This window comes from Gavia stellata, chromosome 41 (assembly GCF_030936135.1).
Source record: "Gavia stellata isolate bGavSte3 chromosome 41, bGavSte3.hap2, whole genome shotgun sequence".
Classification (NCBI taxonomy): domain Eukaryota; kingdom Metazoa; phylum Chordata; class Aves; order Gaviiformes; family Gaviidae; genus Gavia; species Gavia stellata.
The window spans coordinates 385,395-406,191 of record NC_082634.1 but is presented as its reverse complement, the minus strand read 5'-3'; the positions used below and the strand labels follow the sequence as shown (position 1 = coordinate 406,191).

Here is a 20,797-nt window from a genome sequence, read left to right as displayed (position 1 = left end):
GTCGGCGGCGGGCATGGACCAGTACCCCTTCGGCGACGAGAACGTGGTTCCTTTGGAGCTGCCTTTCCCTGGGTTTTCCGAAAGCCAGGGGCTGGTCTGTGGCGAGGCTCTCGACCCCGATCTGTGCCGAAATGGGAAGGAGGTGTTGCACGCGGGGCTGAGCGGCCTGGACATGGTGCCTGGCCTTCCAGCTGCGGATGCGGCCAGCGATGCTCTGGAGGCCGATTTAAACGCCTTCTCTCTGTTCCCGGCGAAGGACTGCGGCTCTCCTCAGCTCCTCGATCAGCACGGTGAGCGCGCTGACTCCGCGTTCTCTGTTGTTTTGGAGGGTGTCTTACAGATCCAAGCACCCCGAGTTATTTAGTGGCTTTACATAGGTGGTGGAGTCCATGACCTGTAAATCTTTTGGGGTAAAGAGGTGGAGATGTGGGTGTTTTTTTTAATCAGTAAGCGCTTTGAAAATGTTTCTTGTTGCCTTTTACCTGTAAAATGACATTCACGTTGATAAGGCTGTAGAAGATGATCATTATTATAACGCCTCTCTTTGGCAGCAGTTTCACTTCTGTCCTATTTCCTTAAAATTATACCCTAGACAGGAGTATGTTTTCCTTTTTTCCAAGAGCCCTTGCAACCTGCTCTCCAGCTGGAAATGGAAAATGCGAAGGCATTAACATGACGGATTTGCTAAATACGTTGCAAACGTCTCTATTACTGGCTTCCCCTGAAGCAAAGAGACGTTCCGTTTAATTCTTTCTGCATCTCAAACTCCCTGTGAAACGGATTAAGCGGACTGGGCTTTTTCTAGCTCCGCCGTTGCGAGGAGAGCACCGTTAGTAAAACGCTCTGGATAACCGCATGGCTAAGGCATAGCAGAGCGCACCCTGTTTGGGTGGCTTGAAAACGAAACGGATGCAAATCCGTAACGAGCAAGTAAGAAAATGAGACTTTCTCCTAATGATTGGGGCCTGCCTTGCTGCTGATTCGCTAATTAAAACCGGCTCATTCCTTACTCGTGGGTGGGGAACCTTGAGTTGCCTCCCAAAGTCCAGTCCACTGGGAAGTTGCCTGGGCTATCGCCTAATTGCTGTAGATAAAATACCTCGAGCAAAGCGGTTTGGAGTTGTCTCATTCCCTCCGGCTTTTTCCTGAGAAGGAGGGGAAAATGGTAAAATCTGTTACGACGAGGTCCAAAACGGCAAAGGGTGTAACTTGCGTGGGGGTGGGACGTGGGTTTAGGTGCTTGCGGAGACCCCAGAAATAAAGCAGCTCCAGCGCTGCGAATCGGAAAAGGTTTGTGAGATTTCCATACTCGTTTTGGTGCGGATATTCAGCCAAAACCCACAGGCCGGAGCTCTCCAACAGAAGCGTTATAAAAAGTGACGTTTTTATTACCGCTAAAGCGAGAAGCACATTGTCACAAGAGTAACCTGAGGCTATCGCTTCCTCCCTCCCACAGAGCCCACGCCGACGGGACCGGAGGAGGCTGGAGGAGGAGACAGATCTGCGGGGAGAGGAAAGCGTCCCCTGGGCTCTCCTCGGAGCTCGCCGCCAGGCTGCAGCCGCTGCGGGAAGGTGTTCGGCAGCGCCAGCGCTCTCAGCAAGCACTGCCTGACGCACAGCCAGAAACGGGAACACGTCTGTACCATCTGCGGCAGGGCCTTTAAACGCCCGGACCACCTGTACGTAGGCGTTCCCCGTTAAAAACGCGCAGGCTCGCTGCGGCCTCGTTAGCCCAACGTAAATAAGAGTGGCTTCTGCAGTACTTTGTTTTCCAGTTGCAGAAGTCACAGCGCTTGGTGGTCTTTGTCGTCTTTTCAGGCTAGCGAGTGTTGTGAAGTCAGGTTACAAAACGACTTCCCTAGCAGATGCCAATTAGCTTTGCGTTTTCCAGAGCAGAGAAGCCTCAAAAGTGCCTATTTTTGTCCAGCTGCAGAAAAATCCGTAATACTGAGCCCTACAAAAGCAGCTGGTCTTTTTTTTTTCCCCTGTCTGATGACTGCCGTGGGGGAAATCGCGTGGAAGGTGTTTGTACTGGAGAGTCAACTTCCGATTTTTGGCAGCTGCTGTTTTAGGAATTCTTGCAAAAGATTGCTTATCGATGCAACCGCCACCCGGAATCCTGGGCTTCCCGGTGCTGTAAAGCTTTGATCGCTAATTCTGAAAAGCTCTCGAAACACCAGCAGGTTATCGTAGGTCCGCTTTTCGGTGGCGGGAGTCTGGGGCTACGTAAAACACCGTTTTGCTTTGTGTCAGACCGGAGCGGTTGCTGACAGACCTATTCTGTCCTAAAAACTTTGTGAAGTGACAGTCTGCAGTTTTTCAGTCGCTTTCCCGCTGGTTTAGGTAACGTGCCTGCCTATTTTTTTTCCTCCTCTCTACCAATTCCTACCCTGCCGTTTTCCACTCTAATCGCAACCAGCCTTTAGCTTGTGCGCGCTCGCCGGTAGAAGTTGAGATCCCTTTTGAGCCGTGCTCTGGTTTGCTTCGTCCTTGCCGAGTGCTTGGGGTTGGGGCTGGTAGGCTGGGGAGATCCTCCTGGATTTGGGGAGAGTTCCGGATCCCCTTTTGAGTTGTGTTTCTGGAGGCAGAGCAACTCTGGAGAGTTGTGTATCTGGCAATAGAGCAAGCGGGATTGTTCTGCGTCCCAGTGGGAAAAGCGGTTGGAGGGCGCTTTAGCGAACTTCTTCTGAACGGAGGCCAAATTCTGCTTTGATTTACGTCCTGTGCAGCGCCTCTGCCTTGAGTAGAACTGTACGAAATAGAAGGGGCGTGAGAGCTGCTGTAGCTTAGGTGCCAAATGGCTTCCTTTTTCAGTTGGAAACGCTAATACACAATGTTTTCTTCTCTCCGTCACCGCAGGAGCGGGCACGTGTTGACGCATCAGAAGAGAAAACCTTTCGTGTGCCCGGAACACGACTGCGGTAAGAGTTACTGTGATCACCGTTCGCTGCGCCGGCATTACGAACTGCAGCATGGCTTGTGCGGCTTGAAGGAGGCTCCCAAGAACGGTGCCGGGGAGGGATCCCCGCTTCTTCCCGCTCCGTATATCCAAGGCAGCGGGAAATCGGCGGACAGACTGGCCGCGCGCTCAGAGTTGGGCCCTTTCCCGCCCACACGAGACTTGCCGAGGTGCGCTGCGAACAGCTTTGCAAACCAGAAGCTTCCCTTGGCCGCAGAGCAGGCGGCTGCCGCCTTGACGGATTCCTCTGCAGCCAGCCGGGCCTCTTGCCTTGCATCCGACAGCAGTGGACTTTCAGAGGCTGCAGGAGGCAATATCTCGAAGGATCGCCTCTCTTGCCAAAAGACTGCCACTTCTTCCAACGTCTGTGCCGTGAGAAATCCCGGCAATGCGTCTGTGGCTGCACCGGGCGAGAACGTAATGAACAATTTGACCAGTCCGTTTTTTATTTCGGAAGCCCAGCTCCCCTTGGAGCCCGCGGGGCTGCAGTGCTGTCCCAACGGCGCCCTGCCTTCTTTTCCTGTGTTCCGAGGGCAGAAGCCGGCCACAAACGGGTTGAGCGGTCCCTTTCAGTGGATACAGAACGTGCCGGTTTGTGCTAAACCCTCAAGGAATAGCGTCTGCCTTGCTCGCCAGCCACCTCCCGCGGCGCAGGGTTTGTCGGAGGGGTTAGCTGGGCCTTCCCCCACGTTCTCAGCCGCGTACGAGTGTCCGGACGCTTTGTCTTTCCCCGTGGCACCTTTTAAAGCCGAAGAGGATGCGCCGAGCGAGTCTGCCCTCACTTGTTTTGAGGAAGCCTTTCAGTTGGCGCAAACCCACGACTCCCAGCCATGGGAGAACGCCGGGGAGTCGAGTTTTCCGGAGGTTCGGAAGGGCGGCGTGCCGCAGAGCGAGACCAGGCAGCTCTTCCCACAGCCGCTGCAGCAGCAGCCCCTCTTCCAGGCCATCACCGAGTCTCCGCAGGTCCTGTCTCACGCCCAGGTGCTGGCGGCTCCCCAGGCCCCGGCAAACGCCCTCCAAGCGGGGTTTCGGCAGCCCCCCTTGGCCCCCCAGCTTCCACAGCCGACTGAGTACGAAGGGCCTTCCGCGTCCCTCCAAAAGACCGTCCCCCAGTTCCAGGACACTTTGTCGGACGGGGAGAAACGAGGACTGCAGGCAGCACCCGTGGGATTAAGAGACTCCGCTGTTCCTAGTCGGCTCCAGTATGGAGTGCCTGGAAGTGCCGTGGGCAGCCACGCTTCCGGGAGGTCGAATCAGCTCGAAAACAAGGCTTCCGCGTTTAAAAAAGAGAGGAGTAAAGACGGTAGCGTGGAGGCAGGCGGGAAACCGCCGGTGGGTGCTGCCCGCTCTTGGCGTCTGCCTGCCGTCCGCAGGGAGAAGCCGACGTTCGGGCCGAGCCGCGCGGCTCCCCCGAGTCAGGTGGCCATGGCGTCCTTCTCCTCGGCTCCTGCGGCCGGGGGGACGCGCAGGCTGACCATTTTCAACAGGATTCAAGTACGTCAACGTGCTCTTTCTCCGCGTTTAGCCCTCTACTACTCGAGTTTGGGTCTCGGAGCCGTTTACTGCCTTCCGGCGCGCTTTTAAGTGCTTTTTATTAGTGTCGACAGCTCTGGATTCACCAGTAGCGGTACACAGCGCTCACACGGCGCTTTACAGGTCCAGAGCGCTCTGAAAGCCATTAACTAATTAATCCAGCACCAAAGGTTTGGAAATAATTTAGAGATCAAGTCTTGGGGTGTTTAGTAAGGTGATATGTAGCCTTTCGCCCGGCTTCTTGGTTGGGCTTGCGCGCAGGTCAGTGGTAATCAAAAGCTGCCAGCCCCCGAACGCTCGGCGAGCTCGGTGCCCGTGGAATGGGAACCGCTTTCTCGAGTGGAAATAATTGGTGTCTCCTTGCCCGTGAGAGGGCAGGGGGATCAAGAGTCAACCTAAACGAACTTCTCACCTTTAGAGATCGGTCTCAGGGGGTCGAAGTCAAAATACGTTCCTTGAGGGTAAGGTGCAGAAGTTTGCCTGGCGGATAAATGCGCTGCGGCTGTTTTGGGGACTAAATATCTCCAAAGTTTGGGGTTGGTTTAAGGGCTTTTTTTGGTTATTAGTTGGGTGTCGGGCTTACGCGCGCATCTTGCCCTGCCCCGAGGGGACCGGCAGCCCTGGGGCCAGGGAATTTCTAACACGCCGAGGTTAAACCCTGTTCCGTGTTGCTCCCATTTCCTTTCTGGCTCCTCCGAAAGGCTCTCTGTGCTCCGGGTGTTGCTCCAGCGGTCAAGGTGAGAAATCCAGTGGCTTAGGGGAGTCTTAGACTTACAATTCTCTAACTCCAGGAGATTTTTGTGAGCCTGGGTGATACGTGGGGCACGAGCAAACCCCTGTCCTGCTCCTGGGTTCCTGTTGTTGACCCGGTGTTAGCAGAGCACATGCCCGCAGCAGCCAGGGATCGGGATGATCCAGTTCTCCTGGCATCATCGGAGCTCTGGAGCTGCGCAGGTGGCACGGGGACCGCACGCGGCCGAGGAATGGGAGCGTGGCCGCCCCTGCGTACAGCTCGTGATGGAAGTAACGTTGCGTAAAGAGGGATTCCTCACGTGCTTACGGTGCACACGCATGTATCGAGGTGTTATGAGGAGCATTTATTAATGACTGTGAAGATTTATGAGATTGGTTAATGAGTGTTACTTTGCTGTGCAAGTGCAAAGTGTTATTTTCACAGAGGAAACGGCTCCGATGTTCTTTTTTTTTTAAAGATGCAATGACTATATTTTAAAGCTTTGCTTGCAGGCAGAATGACATCTGCTTCTGATTATTGTTTCTTTAACTGCAGGGTGGAAATATCTACAGCCTCACCAACGCGGCAAAGGAAGAAAACTTGTCAGCTGGGTGGTAAGCGGGTCGCGCTCAAATTTTGAGGGGGGTGGTTGTTTTCCAGAGCACCTTTTAGCACCTGGTCGGGCACGTTTGTTTTCCCTCAGGGTCGAGATTTAACGTAGCCTTTTCATTTGGCTAGCTTTAGATTGTGCTAATTAATCGGTGTTTAAATTAGAACCACAAGACTTTCAACCTAATTTCTCACTCGCAATCGCGCAAAATCGTGCAGCGACTGAAGCGTGACAGGGAGGTAGCTTGAGTGAAGCTTTTAAGACTATCATGGGTGTAATAAGGAATGATCAGGCTTGTTCTTTTCACGCGTTACAACAAGAAAAGACCAAAAGTTCACCAGGGAATTAAAGAAACGGAAATCTAGGATACCGTTAAGGGATTCACCTCCTCGAAGGCTTTCCAGGCGACGGGGCTTCACTCTCCGTCTCGTTCCTGGTGAGCAGCTGTCTGTAAAGAGTGTTACTGCATTATAATTATGGAGGCAGGCACTGAACTTAGGTTTTAAAAGTTAATTTTATGGTTAATTATTTTTTTTTAGACTGAGTTTGAGACTCAGTTCTCTTTGCTGAAGAAAAGAAACCTCCTTCTCTCTGCTTTGGTAATTGCCGCTGTCCTTTGGTGCAGGGACTGTGCAGCTCTGGTCTCTTCTCTGTAGGGAAATCGTGGCTCTGCCACCTTCCTGCCCAGGCTAGGTAGCTTGCCATTTACTGGGCGAGAAAGCAGGCTGCTCCCTGGGGAAAAAAAAAAGAGATTTTTATAACCTACCTCCCCCTGAGCAGCAGCGCGGCCCCCGCACAGCCTCGGAAGAGGTGCCCGCAGCGTTGCTAACCACCGCAGGTAAGGGAGCTGCTGTCTGGCGTTAAGAATTTCATTGTTCTTCGGCAACAAGCGAACGTCGTGGTTCCTGGTGAGCCACGCGAAGGTGATTACCTGGTCTGCCGGCCTCGGTGGTCTGCCTGGTCCTCCGTTTCCGTGTCAGAAGAGGTGCGGAGGATTGGCCAGGCTGTGGGGCCGGCGAGGCAGTACGTCTGGTGCGCTGGGAAGCTTTAACTTCGTTGGCTTTCTTCGTCATGCGGCTAGAGGAACCAATCTGCAGGACTTCCAACGTCGCCTTTCCCAAACGCGGGATTCACAAGGGGGAGTTACCCACAAATGACACGTTTTTCCGCTCACGATATGGGATCTTTCAGAGATTCCACGGTGTACAAAGTGCACGGTGTTGAAGGAAAAGGCTTCGGGTGGTTTTTAACGCAGGTCCTTCTTTTTTGGTGTCACAGTTAAAAAGTGAGGTGTGTAACTTTGAAAATAATATTTGTACATATCTGTTAATAGGTGCAATTCCTGTAACCGCTCAAAAGAGAAGGTGTCCTAACCGCATCTCTTTAAATTTAAAGCTGTCTCTTTATAATTCTGGGGACTGATGTCCCGCTGGGGATTTTTCTCTAGTTAACATCTTTTGCTGCTAAACAAACTGCACGTATTTCCCAACTAGACGCGAAATGGGCTCTACAGCAGGAAACGCAAGCGTGGATCTAACATTGATAGTGATTAAATTATTTTTTAACAGTGTTTCAGCTTTATAATGTGAATTTTCCACCCCTTTATCTCCATTTTTCACTTTAGCAGTAAGACCGGTGCCGTGCCGACCGATGGCAGCAACTGCGAAAGCGGCTTTCTCCACGGGAGCTGCGGCCAGCCGTTTTATACCGAGAACGGTCTGCAGAGCCACGGCTGTCTTCGTGGTGAACAACGGCATTCACCGCAAAGGAAGGAGGAAGAGCAGGTAAAGGGAGACGGGATCCTTCTTACTTCACAGGAATTTGAATTTTTAAAACCTGCCTGTAGTGTGTGGAGACAAGAGCTGTGGAGCAACTTTGTCCTGAGAACCCAGAGGAGTTCAAGAGCGGGATCCAGAGTCAGGGTGCTGTTGAAGCCCTTTGAGTGGGTGTCACGGACGTTCTTGAATAATTGCACTGTTTTGAAAGCTGCTGCTGTTTCCGGCAGCGTTCCTTAATCCACAGCTGCAAAGCATGCGTGAAAAACGTACGCCCGGCTGTTCTAGCTGATGGCGTGAACTTGGGAGCCCCGTTTTGTAAAAATACGAGTAAGGAATTGGTGCGATAAGGATTCCTGTTCTGGGCTCTCGCTAAATTACGTTGTGCTGAGAGAAACTTCCGCAGCGTAGTGGCTCTTGCTGTCATCGTTATTTTATGTAATGGAGAAACAATTCAGAATTGACTTGAAAGAATAGTTACAAAGCGCTTTGATGTCCTCAGTTGGCTGATGCCAGAAGATACACCTCCTACCCTTGCGTTTGCGCTAAGGTCTGCGATGCAGGAGACGGCAGCGCTCAGAAACTGTCGCTGGAGGCAGCCGGAGGTGGAAACTGTCCCTCGAAACCCCAGATGCCTACAGAGGACGTCACCATGGCTCCTCTGGTCATTCCCGTCTCGGTACCGGTGATGGCTGCGAAATCGCAAGCAGGGAGCAAGGTGGGTGGCGGTTCCATTCCTCCAATATTTTAGTCATTTAGCAAAAACACCATAGTTAGCCGGCTTTGCCGGTGTCGCTTCTTTGAGCAGCCAGCATGCAAGTTTTCCTGGCTTAGCCAGCAGCTTAGCGTTGTGGCTCCCTTAAATCCCCCAAATTACATTCAAGTTAACACTGCAGTGATGGACTTGGTGGTAATTATGATAGGAATGGACTTGGTAAAGGTTCTAGGGTCTGTCTGGGTCATTAATTGGAAATACGTAAGCCATTAATCACCTTGAGTTGCATGAAAATAAAAGGTGACGTGGAAAATATCAACAGAATGATGCAGGACAGTTACTTGCCATTAAAGCCTAGGAAAATACGTGGAATTTTACTAGGCAACTTAAAGAATTGCAGGGCGGTTTCAGAATTTACTTTTTTGTCTTTGGGCGCTCTCTCTGATAACAGAAAAGCTTGCAGAGGGTTCTTTTCAGCAGCTCTTGTTCCCACGAGCGCATCTGTCAGGCTTCCCCCGAGCCGTCTACACGAGTAAGGACTAGAGCAGAGGGTCCTCTGACGGCGCTCCGCACACGACTTTTGGGATTTGCTGTCCGTGATTGAGCTCGGAATAATAAATCGCGACACCAAGAGCCTAGAGGAAAGCCAGATAAAAATCCTATGCGGTTTCCAGCTTTCTTCTATACGTTTTCCCATGCCTTGAACTTGTTCCGCTTCTTTTCGGTGTTAAACAACGGATCTGATGGGTTTATTTGGAATCGTTTGCCCAGGTTACTGAAAAGGAAAGCCCGGATGGGAAGGACCTCAAAGAAAGCTTGCACCAAACAAAGCGGAAGAGGCAGATGCGGCCAAAACGGCTCTATATCCCCCCTCCGCCGGCCCCTGAAGCCCAGCCGGGGATGGGAGGGTGTTACCAGAGTCACCTGCGTTCCCCCATGTTCCTGGTGGACCATCTGCTGAGGGACTTGTTCCAGTGCTCTCCTTACACGCCACCTCCGATGCTCAGCCCCGTGCGGGAAGGATCAGGCCTCTATTTCAGCACTCTCCGCTCTTCCCCTGCTAGCGGTGATCCCAACCAGCTCTTCGGTGCTGTATTAGGTAATAAAATCCTACCATCTGCACTCAACGGGTAATAGAGCTGGAAGGGAATCCAGCTGGCTGTCATACAGGCTTACAGAAAATTGACCCGCCGTAATTTTCTCCAAGATACGTAGGTTATAAATTAAAATGGTATCCACCTTCCTGCAGGATAAATTACTGCGTCGTACGCAGGGCAGTGGAGATACGGACATAGACGCGGAGCAGTTTAAGTTACGAGTAACCGGCCTGATTCTATTGTACTGGTTTGCGGTACAAATTTATTTTAATCCGAGTATTAAAAACACGTAGCGGTTACACCGCAACAATCCTGTCATAAAACTGCCGAAGACGCTCCGGTGGGCACCTGCGTGTCGGAGGCAGCGGCCCGGTGAAGGCGGTTTTCCTCTGCGTTCGGCAGAATGATTTTTACCTTGAGCATTTCTTTTTTTTTTAATATCTTCCAGGTAAAACGGACAAGGACTTTGGATTTTGCCTGCTGAACGATGACACCAAAATCCACATTCAGCCGTGAGTTATGGCACGGCAATGGGAATAACAGCAAACTTGTGGACAGTGGGTGATGAGGGCACCGCGGTTCAGGTGTCGGCATGCGGTTGGTTCAAGCGCATGGGCCGAGCAGCCCTTCCAGGTTGATGCTGACCTCCTCCCTCCCATGATCCTATGGCTTGGCCGATACGGCGGTTTTTTTGACCGCACGCTGGCTAGAATGAAGCGGCATGGCAACAGAACACTCGGTGCTGTTGCTGCGGAACACTGGCTTCGTGTTCCGAAGCATTCTGAAGCTGTTGCTGCGGAACACTGGATTCGTGTTCCGAAGCATTCTGAAGCTGTTGCTGCGGAACACTGGATTCGTGTTCCGAAGCATTCTGAAGCTGTTGCTGCGGAACACTGGCTTCGTGTTCTGAAGCATTCTGAAGCTGTTGCTGTGGAACACTGGCTTCGTGTTCCGAAGCATTCCGAAGCACCTGTCAGTACAGGTGCCTGCCTGCCTCCCTCCTTCCACACGACGTTCAGACGTCCTCTTTGGTGTTCGTGGTCAGAGCCTTCTCTCTTTTCTGCCGCTTGCCGTGAACCTCACCAATTTTGGCAGGTTTCGAGGGAGGGAGAACAAACTTTCCCCATTGACTGGGGAGAAAAGGGTTGTGGGGATAGTACGGTGATTCTGTTAGTGCTGAGAAGTGACTGTGGAAGTTTTTTCGAGGAGAGCTCATAATGCTTTACTGGGACAGGTGTGTTCTATATGTTCTGTTTGTCACTGCTGAGCCCTCCTCATCATGTAGCCCCCATGTACGCAACTGCATGCCGTCGTGATGTGTCTGTTCACAACCTGCCTTCCTTGCCTCCCCTTTCCCGTTACTTTAGGCACATCAATGTTGGGAGTAACTTTCAGGCAGAGTTGCCAGACCTCCAGGATAGATCCCATGTGGACAAGGATGAACAGACAGAGACACTGGTGTGGAAGCCCTGGGGAGACATCGAAACTAACCCGGCAACACAGGACAGAGGTTTCTTTAACATTTTTCTTCCAAGGCCGCCCCTGAGATATAGGGTTCAAAAATTCCACGCTTTCACAGCACCTTTTTGTACGTTCAGATTCTCTCCCTTCTTTTCTTGACCGCCCTCACCCGTGGTAGCGTTAGAGGGGAGGAGGTTGCTCAGTTCTGGTAGAAGAGTGAACAAATAGTAACTTTACGCTGCCAGTAGCGTCTTCTATGAGAAACAGTCCGGGGCATTTGTAGCGGTCCCTCCCCATCGGCAGCGACCTTGGAGGAGGGGAGAGTTGCCTCTGGAGTTGTCGGCACCAAAGCTGTTCTTCAGGCAGAGACAGCAGTACCCGAATAGTTGCCGCATCTGACTTTTTTTCTGTGCCTTTTCTTGGTCTCTGTCTGTCTGTTGCACTCTGTCTGTTTTCCCTCCCTCTCCTATCGCACCTTTCCTCCTTTCTTGACGGAAACTGACTTTCCCTTGGTTTCCGTTGCGTTTGTAGTAACAGAACTGCTCAACATGGCTTGCTCCAGCGTCATGCCGGGCGGCGGAATGAACAGAGAGCTAGCCTTGCATTGTCTGCATGAGGCGCAAGGCAACGTTATGGTAAGAAGCAGCTATTTGGTCGTCGTTATTAACGGACTACAACAGCCGTTATTACTGGCGGGAGCTGGGAGCTGCTCCGAGTTTTCTGTTCCACAGGCTGGAACCTGGTCTCTCCGCTAAACCTGCGGAGTTCTGGCGTGTTGCCTGTTGCCGCAGGCCGCGTTAACGTCTCTTGGGATTACAGGCCCTGTCCTGGTGGATAAATAAGGGCTTGTTTTGTCTCTTAGTAAATGATGCGGTGATTTGGAGAGTATAAGTACCGCTACCCTGAATGCTAGGAACGGAGGAAGGGCCGTATTAGATAAAACCCGAGGTCCGCTCTAGATCGACACCCTGTGCTTGACAACCACAGCGTCCCTAGGCGCTCCTTGCTGAGCGAACGCCTCTAGCCTGGCCCCACTGAAGCCCCGAGTGGGTCTGCTTCACTCCCCGTTCCCTGAAGAAGGGATTTAAACCACACTCAAACGCAGCAGAGGCATCGGCCCGTGCTGCGTCTCCGCGAGGAGGCTCTGCGAGCATGTCCGCTGCGGCAGGGACGAGCCGAAAGCGACTCCAGCGGAGAGAAATCTCCCGGAGGTGGCGGCAGGCGGGGTCCCGCAGCTCGGTCCTCTGAGATCTCCTGAGCTTCCCTTTTAAAACGATTCAGTGTGAACGGAGGAAATAGTGCCGTAAACGTCAGCGGGCTGAGGTGATCCCCAAAGCATTGACCGGCATGAGCAAAATCTTCCTGGGGCTGTGTCACTGAAGTAGCAAAATAGCTGAAAGCAAGGATTTACCTCTTTGCTCCTCGTGGGGGGGGAATCTAAAGTCTTTTTACATTAAATCTTGCAGAAGGCTCTGGAGATGCTGCTTTCTGGGTGGCCGCAGAAATCCGAATCCCATCCTCTGGCGGATTATCATTACACAGGTAAACTGGAAGTGGAGCTTGTTCCTTCACTTGGCATGCTGACAGATGCCGCAGTTCCCTTTCCGTGTTCTGATTTAAAGAATTTAATTCAAAAAACCTGTCTGCAACGGTTCGCGTTCTTTGGGGCGGGGAAAGTGGTAGCAAAGCGCTTCAGTTTTAATCTGTTTACGGCGCTTTTTCACGTGGGGAACGCCTCGTTCTTGCGTTTCAGCCCGCCACGTTAACGTCTGCTGCCCTGCAGTGACACCCAACGGGAGGAGCACGCTGGAACGTGGCAGCGCCAAATCCTCGCTGCCGCGCGCTCTCCCTTTCAGTTGTGCCCGGGCTTTACAGCCTGCGGGGCTTATCCGCTGGCAGTAACAGCTGCTATTGCTAACGAATTCACTGCGCTGTTTGGTAATTGCTTTCTGAAGGAGGAGAGATGTCGATACGTGAATAAGAAATTGTGCCGATTTCCGTTAGGCTGTGAGCAATCTAATCATTTGCCTGTTGCTGTTTATCGCTAGGCTCAGACACTTGGACGCCTCTCGAGAAGCAGTTGTTTGAAAAGGCTATTAGCGTGCACAAGAAGGATTTTAACCTGATACAGAAGGAGGTAAAGCCGAGGTGGATCTAGGGCTGGTAGCATTGGTGGTTTTAACCCAGAAAGTCATGTTTTGAATGGTGTGTTGGAAGCCTCTTTGAAACCCCTTGTTTGCTTCTTAACGCTAAAAAGCCACCGGGACGCGACTTTATTCACCCTAAAGTATAACCACAACAGAATATGTAGTATCTCTGGTGCAAAATACCAGAGATACTAAAATAATAACGAAATGTTACGCTGACCGCTGGTGTGAAGCGGGCAGTTCTGCCCCTCCAACACTTCTTTACAGCCTTCCCAGAAGAGGAAGGTTTGTTTTCTGTCCGATCTCACCCGTACCTTGCAGGGCGATAACCGGGGAGAGTGGGGGAAAGAAAACTGGGCTAGGTGGTTTTGTTGTACGTCTGTGCCTTAAATGTTTTACTGCAGTGTTCCCATTATAGATTGCTTCTGTTTTTCTCACAATAGGTTCAGACTAAGAGTGTGTCCCAGTGTGTTGAATATTACTATATCTGGAAGAAAAAAATTAAATTTGACTGGCGTGAAGCTCCAGTAAAAGGAAAAAAGGTCAAGAGAGGCAAGAATAAGGTGGAAAAGGCTGAAGAAAAGGTAGAAAAACTGCTGGGGATTTGTGTGAGATGCTGCTCCTCACAGAAAACACCTTCCCGTGCTCCCCGGAGGGTGCAGCAGACACTGCCCGGGGAGAGGTTCCGGTTTTATTCTGCTGCTTTGATAAACTTACTCCCTAGGATAACTCTGAAACGGCAAAGCAGCGGTTGGTAGTTAGCACCGTTACTAGAACGTGCTCTTACCCGTTACAGACAGTATTTGCTCTTCAGGGCTGGCACCCTTGCCGATTTAAATAAGATCATTCCCAACTACTTACCGGCGTTAATACTCCTGTTCGTGTGAAACGTGTTGCTGATGATTTTGGGGGATGTTCTGTGCCATCCCAGCGCTCCGTAAAACGAACTGCCGGTGACGTGGCTCTGCACGGGGATTGCCAAGACGTTCCGTGCCAGTAAACAGGAATTTGGTTCACAGAAATACAGTTTTTAATTTTTTTTGTGGTAGAAACTGGGTAACCCCGTCACTTCAGTGCTTAGTAACGCTACACTTTAAACCTGTTGGATAGACTTTTGTGGATGAAAGCGCTGTTCTGCTTACGGTAGTAGAAATACTACGGTTTTTCTTTCAAGTCTGTGTTTGCACCCCACCCTCCCAGTCGAATTAAAGCGTTTTTTTGGCTGTTCAGAGGAGCTCGCCTGGGCTGAGCTATTTTTGTGCTGGCTGTAACACATTCGAATTGCCTGCGCAACTCGGAGATCTTTCAATGTTGTTTTTTTTTGACTTTAGCTATCCACCTTTCTAAAGAGAAGGAAAAATTAATAAAGGCCCTCTGATTTACAGACCACCTGCAGCCCAAAGAAGCAGCCCCGTCTTCCACCTAAGGGAAGCAGGAGGAGAAGGAGAAAGCAGAGGGGTTACAAAAAGACGCCCCGCAGCGCAGGCGGTCCGTCCTGCAAGCCCAGCGTGCCTTCCTGCCAGGCTGGAAGTGCGGGTGATCAGAGTGTGTTTCCCTGTAAAGACTGCGAAAGGTAGCTAGTCATCTTCCTTCTAGAAACCTGCCGCTTTTGGCTAAACCAGGTTTAAATGTTCAGAGCCGCCCGGGGGGCGGAGGGGAAGCGGAGCTAAGGGCGGTTTGAGGATTCCCTTTGGCCCTCCTTGTGGTTTTCTTTGACTTTGAACCCAAACATCAGTCTTGTTTAACCACCCATGTCCCGCACAGCCAGGGCAGAAGCGATGAAACTGTGTCGTACCCTGCATCAAAACGTACCGAACTTCACAGAAGTAGAAATAATGAAGCTTGGTTTAACGGGGTTTATCGAATTAACAAAAAAATAACCCCTGTTTGTTTTCTGACTTCCAGGGTGTTTGAGAAGGTAAAAGGTAGGAACGTTCACATGAAACGCCGTCACCCGCAGGAGCCGATGGAGCCTCTCATGCCCTTGAAGCATTTGAAAAGTGAGGCAAAGACGGAAGAAACCCAGATGCCGACCACCAGCAACTGGGAAAGTGCGATTTCAAACTAGCCGTGAGGTTAGTTTTCTCTGTTTTAGAAAAACACACAAACTGTCTTTATCATCTGGGCAGCGGCTGAGCTCTGAGGAGGATTAGACAACACGAGGTTGCCCCCATTTTCCAACCTAATCCATCGGGAGTGCAGCAGCAGTCGCACCAACGCTGAAAAACCACCGCGGCTTTTCTTTACCCTGGAAGAGTGCTCAGTGAGGCTGCAGAGAACGTTTGCGAAAGGCTTTTTGGGAAGAAAAGCCGCGACTTTGTGTGCGTACTGCCTTTTTAAAACTTACTCGGGTTTAGCGCTGACAGTTGGTGTTGAGTTTGACAGAAAGCACTGCGAAAGCATCAAACCTTCCTTACTTATATCAGCGGTGTGTGCTAAATGAGGGATGCGTGCATGGCGTGGCATTGGGATTGTGCGTGCTTGGGAAAACGTGGTGGTTAGTGACTGTGAAATAGCTGTTGTTGTGCGAATACGAGAGGCTCTCGACTTCTGCTTTGCTTTAAAGAAGTCCTTTGCCTCCGTTTAAAACCAAAGTTGGACGCCCTCGGCCCTCGCTTTTTTTTTTCCCCTCTCAATTTCGGGGTCTGGTGGTGTTGGAAAGAAACAGAACAGGGAAACCAGTGAGAAATTGTCACCATATTTAATATCTCGTTTCGCCATAAAGTGATAGTCATGCACAGCATTTCAGATCTCGAATACAGCACTTCTCTGATACAAGTAAGGGGGGTTTTATGTGCTTTCTACTTAGCTTATTAAATTAGATTTTTTGAATAGCAGATATAAAAGTTCTTGGACTGGTTATGCTGTCAATAATTAAACAATTAAAGCAAAATCCATTACGCTTAGTTGGTGGTGCGAACGCGGCACGCTACGTGTACGAACGAAGAACCCGGGCACATGCTTCCGCCGGCCCGGTCCCTCGGGGGGGTGTAAGGATGGATCCTGATTATTCCTTAAAACTCTCCCAAAAGCTTGAGACCGCAAACCCGGCGAGTCCGGGGACGGCTCCAGGCTGCGGCTGGCCCTTGCGTCCAAGCTCCTCGGCGGGAGAATCGGGGACGGTTAAATGTCCGTCGGGCGTCGCGGAGTCGGTGTTTCACAATGCCGAAAGCGCCGTACCGGGTGGTGTGTCGTTGCACTGGTCTGCGTTCATTTGCGTGAACACCGCTGCCTCGCTAAACTGCGTTTGGGAGTGAAAATGGAGGGTTTGGTTAATGCGGTGAATGAAATATAAATAAGGGGTCTCGTCTCCACTGTCGTTGCGCTAGGAGGGGTAAAAGGCTTTTTTTTTGTTGCCGGGCCACGAGGTTTTCACGAATATTCACGTCCCGTACAAATAAATCTGTCTCTCGGTTCCATTTTCTCTTTAAAGGACCAATATTCAGGTCCGGGCCTTGATAAACTTCTTCACCCGAAGCAGGAGGCGGCTTTGCAGGGCGGGCGCCAGCGTTACCCTTTGGCTTCTCATAACTTGTATTATAAATAAAAAAAAGCCAAAGAAACCTTTTAAATTTTTAGCTAGCCCTTACAGCAGCTGCCTTCCAAAAACGAAGACGGGCCTTTCGGTAATGCTGACGTGAGTCAGCAGCCAGGAAAGCGGCTGTGAGGACGGCAGGTTTTAACGGTAACGCAACAGGGAGGAAAAAAAACCCTGCAAAGCTGGAAACAGGGGGGCTGTTTCCTTAAATAAAATGAAAAAGTGGGGCGTTGCGGCGCTCGGCGATCTGAACTCTGTAGGTACGTTAAGGTGCTGACCTCTGCTTTGTAAAGAGTTGCTACAATTATAACTCATTAGCGTGCGCCGGCGGAAAATCCGGAGGCGATTTCAAGTTGCAGCCGCCGTATCTCCCGGGTCTTTTCCCGCCCTTCGGCTGCAGGACGGCCCGGAACAGGCTGTCCCCGGCGGCGTTAGCGCCGTGGTGCCCAAATCCCCTCCCAGCCCCGCTCCTCTTGACCGCTGTGGGCAAGTGACGTGGTGTTTGTGGGCAACTTAACCTCTGTGGCATGCCCGGGACAACAACGTCGCCGGGCCTGTATTTGTGCCGGCAGCTCGGCGCCTGTCCAAGCCTGTTGTTGACTCCCGCAGCCGGCGCTGTTTCCGTGGGGGGGAGAAAAAACACTTGGGCGCAGGCTGGGCCCGAGTTTAGAGAGCTTGAGGACGCGCTCGGGGCTTTAGGCCCAGCCTAGGCTCTCGGGCGCGCGTCCCAGCTGGCTCCGCCGTGGGTAGGGATGAGCGGAGGTGGGAGTTTGGAAAACTGCGTCCGAAAACCCAGCAGGTCGACGAAACACCCGGGGACCCACGGGAGGGCTCCGCGTGCCCGCCTCCCCGCCCGTTAGTGCAGGTTCCCGTTCCCGGTCTCCTTACTGTTTCGCATCGACTCCAAAAAGTCGAAATTTTGATGCAAGAACAGAATTTGGTCCAGGTTCTCCGGCGCCAGGACGGCTCGCCGATGCTCCAGGAGGCTCTCGGCGGCGGCGAAGGCCTGCTCGGGCAGCACGGCGGTGGCTGGGACGGCGAGGTACTGCCGGCTCAGCCGCGCCACGGCCGGGAAGCGGTGCTCGTTGTTCTTCCACCAGTCCAGCGGGTTGGTGCTGCGCTTGCAGAGGGGCTCCACGATGTAGTTTTCCAGCTGCTGGTGGATCTCGGGCATGCTCTCCGTCGGGTCCTTCCCCAGCAGGATGTCGTACATGCTCTGCGAGGGGGTGCTCGAGCATCTGTCCTTCTGCGCGGGCAGCTGGCTGCCCGCATCTCCGCCCTCGGCTTTGTAATCCGCGTTCGGCACCCGAAACCGGGTAGGGGACGGGGAGTGGTGGTGGAAAACCTGCGACAGCATGGTTTTGACTCTCTCGTGTAGCTCGCTTCTCAGGCCGGGGCTGAGAAACCGCATCTCCTTGAAGCGCGGGTCCAAAAAAGAGGCGATAACCGCAGGACTTTCTAGCGCCTTCTCATCCTCCGATAACCCCCAGCGCCGCGTCAGCTCTGACCTGATGTTGCCTACCACCGTCTTGATGACGGCGCCGGCCTCTTCCGCCTGCTGCCCGATGGCGGCGACGATCCCGTGGATGCAGGGCATCAGAGAAGACACGGATGCGTTCTGCTCCTCGCGCAGGAAGGACGTTGCGATCTTGATGGTCCTCATGACCGGCACCAGGTCCTGCAGGAGCTTCCACTGGTGGTCGGCCAAGTTCTGGACGGCCGCCGCGCCCTTGGGGTGTTCCTCCAGCACGGACATGATGGCCCACTTCAGGTCGAGGAGGCTCTCGCACATCTCCATGGTGGTTATCCAGCGGGACTCCGCGTCCAGCACCAGCTTCAGCCTGGTTTTATTGATGGCTTCCAGCTTGCTGTTCAGGGAGCAGGCGGCTTTGGCGTCCCGCTGGAAGTACCGGACGACGCCGCGGGCGCTGCTCAGGGCTTCTTGGACCTGCTCGACTTCCAGCCCCGCCTTGACGCAGAGGTGAAGGGTGCGAGCGGCGCAGCACAGGCTGCTCCAGCCGTACGCGTCCTCCAGCCGCTGCGCGTTCGCCGCCGCGCTCCGCGGGCCGTCGTGCACGACGCAGAAGACGGATTTGCCGGACAGCCCGAATTCGGAGAGGACGGTGTATAGCTTCTCCCCTAAATCGCCCTCCGCTTCGTCATCGTGCGTTTGCCGCGTCTCCATGATGCAGCGTGCCCGCCGCCACTCCCCGTCGATGAAGTTGGCCGTGACGGTCAGGTAGGTCTGGCCGAGCCGGGAGAGCCAGAACTCCACGCAGACCGCGATGGCCTGAGCCGTCCGCAGGTAGTGCTCCAGGTGCTGCTTGACCACGTTGTACCTGTGCCAGAGCATGCCGGCGAGCTGCGCGGGCGTCGGGAGGGCAAAACTCGGCTCCAGGTAGCCGACGAGGAGCCCAAACCCTTTGTCCTTCACCACGGAGAGCGGGTGCAGGTCGCGGAAGATCATCTCCAGCACCAGCTCCAGGACGACGTCGCTCCTTGGTTCCGAGCAGGACGCGGCGTGGTAGAGGCTGTTCTCCGGCGTCATCTGCCGGCAGCGTTTCACGGCGTTCTCCTGAGCCGCGTAGTCGGATTCGGGAGCCTGGTCGTCCTTGAGCTGGGAGAGCAAGGTGTCGCGGATGCTGTGCTTCCTCACCAGGTGCTCCCGCATGGTGGTGGTGCTGTTGTGGAAGGAGAGCTGCTTCTTGCAGACGTTGCACTCCACGTAGGCGTCTCCCAGCTTGGTGTAGTAATTCCACACCTTGGACTTGCGGCGGTCGACGTAGAGCGCGGGGCTCGCCCCCTCCGCGCCCCCGCCCTTCTCCCTCTTCCTCCTGGGCGACGGCCCCAGACCGGCGCCCGCCATGTTGTAGGCGTTGAAGACCATCGATATTTCCTCTGCGGAGGAGAGAAACGCAACACAACGTCGCCTGAAATTCCAATTTAAACCTCCCTTCGGCTCTTTTGTTCTCTAGTCCCGTGCCTTAGCCTAAACCGCCGGCAGCCGTTGGCGCGGTGGCTGCCCGGTGCCGCCTTCGGCCGCTGCGATTTACAGCGTTGGGGGGGCGGGGGGGAAAGGGCCGAAACGGCGCACGTACCTCGTACCGTCCGCGGGTAGGACCGCGGGGCGAGCGGGAGAGCTGGCTCCTCCGTCGCCTCCTCCTTCGGCCGCGCCTCGCCGCCGCCCTCCTCCTCCTCCTCCTCCGGCTTAACGCATTTCTGCAAGAACTGAGACGCTCTTGTGGTGTTCGCATCCGCCATCGCGTCCTTCGCCCGCGTCTGGCGCCGCGGCGGGGAGCCCAGGGCCGTTAAAATGAGGCCGGTGGCTCCGGATGAGAATTCCGGGGTTAAAGGCGAGGTCGGGCGGTTCTTAGTGAGGCCACGCTGGTGGTGGTAACGTCATCGGAGCCCCTCTTCTGCTTCGCAGGGGCCCGCCGCCGTCGCTGCCCGCCGCCGTTCCGGAGCCTTTTTGGTCCTAAAACTTTCACCGGCCCTTGGGCGGGAGTCTGGGCTTAAACCGGCACAAAATGGGAAAAACCGCCCTCCTCGTTTAGCCGGTGGTAATGGCAATTTTTCTTAGCGGTGTGAGGTATTCCCTGCCGTCTAGGTGTTTCGGTGAGATATTGCCGGAGAAAACCGGACGGCGTTACCCACCGGCTGTAAACCCGCGGCGTTAAATAGTTCGGCAAGGAGGAAACCGCCTCCTTCGGGCCAATTTCTCCCCAAAAAACCACCGCGGCTCTGCTTTGTGCGCCGAGAGAGAAGGGTTTCTGCGCCGTTGTTCCCTTACCTCCTCTCCGCCGGCGTGAGGGTGGCGTAGACGCGGCAGGCCGTGGCGTGGGTGCTGCCGGGCCGGGCGCTCACCGAAGAGCCCTCCGAGGCGCCGCGAAGCTCGCGGTGAAGGCGGCCCCGGTTGTTTCACCTCTATAAAAATCGACGTGTGTTTCTTGCAGGCGGGCGTGCTGGCCGGCTGGCGGCGGGCACCGGGGTTTTACCGCGTCCGGCAGCGTGGCAAACACCGGCTGCGGCGGCAGCAAGCCGAGGGGTTTCGGGGCGGCCGGGGTGGCGGCTTTTGGGGGGAGACCCTCTCCCCCAGCCGCCCCCTCATCCCTCTCCTGCCATTGCGTGAACTCGGCGACGCATCCGGCGAAGGCGCCGTCGCGGTGCCGGAGCTCGCCGCGCCGGTGATGTCACCTTTCCAGCCGCTGGCAGGTGCCGTATTCGGGGGC

At 53.7% G+C, this 20,797-nt stretch overlaps 2 protein-coding genes across 2 annotated transcripts; one reads left to right on the top strand and one right to left on the bottom strand.

Moving 5' to 3' along the window:
- Nucleotides 1-13: 13 nt before the first annotated feature.
- ZNF541 (zinc finger protein 541) lies at nucleotides 14-15,098 on the top strand. The gene is made up of 15 exons (XM_059833158.1): nucleotides 14-290; nucleotides 1,457-1,679; nucleotides 2,860-4,453; nucleotides 5,781-5,839; nucleotides 7,460-7,619; nucleotides 8,161-8,328; nucleotides 9,097-9,424; nucleotides 9,871-9,934; nucleotides 10,790-10,932; nucleotides 11,415-11,518; nucleotides 12,350-12,425; nucleotides 12,932-13,020; nucleotides 13,474-13,614; nucleotides 14,416-14,603; nucleotides 14,936-15,098. Exons 1-15 carry the CDS (start codon nucleotides 14-16, stop codon nucleotides 15,096-15,098), a joined length of 3,777 nt encoding a protein of 1,258 aa, XP_059689141.1.
- A 2,326-nt stretch (nucleotides 15,099-17,424) lies between these two features.
- LOC132320629 (E3 SUMO-protein ligase ZBED1-like) lies at nucleotides 17,425-19,829 on the bottom strand. The gene is made up of 2 exons (XM_059833156.1): nucleotides 19,667-19,829; nucleotides 17,425-19,466 (listed from the first exon to the last, which is right to left on the bottom strand). The coding sequence occupies exons 1-2, from the start codon at nucleotides 19,827-19,829 to the stop codon at nucleotides 17,425-17,427; spliced, it is 2,205 nt and encodes a 734-aa protein (XP_059689139.1).
- Between the last annotated feature and the right edge of the window lie 968 nt (nucleotides 19,830-20,797).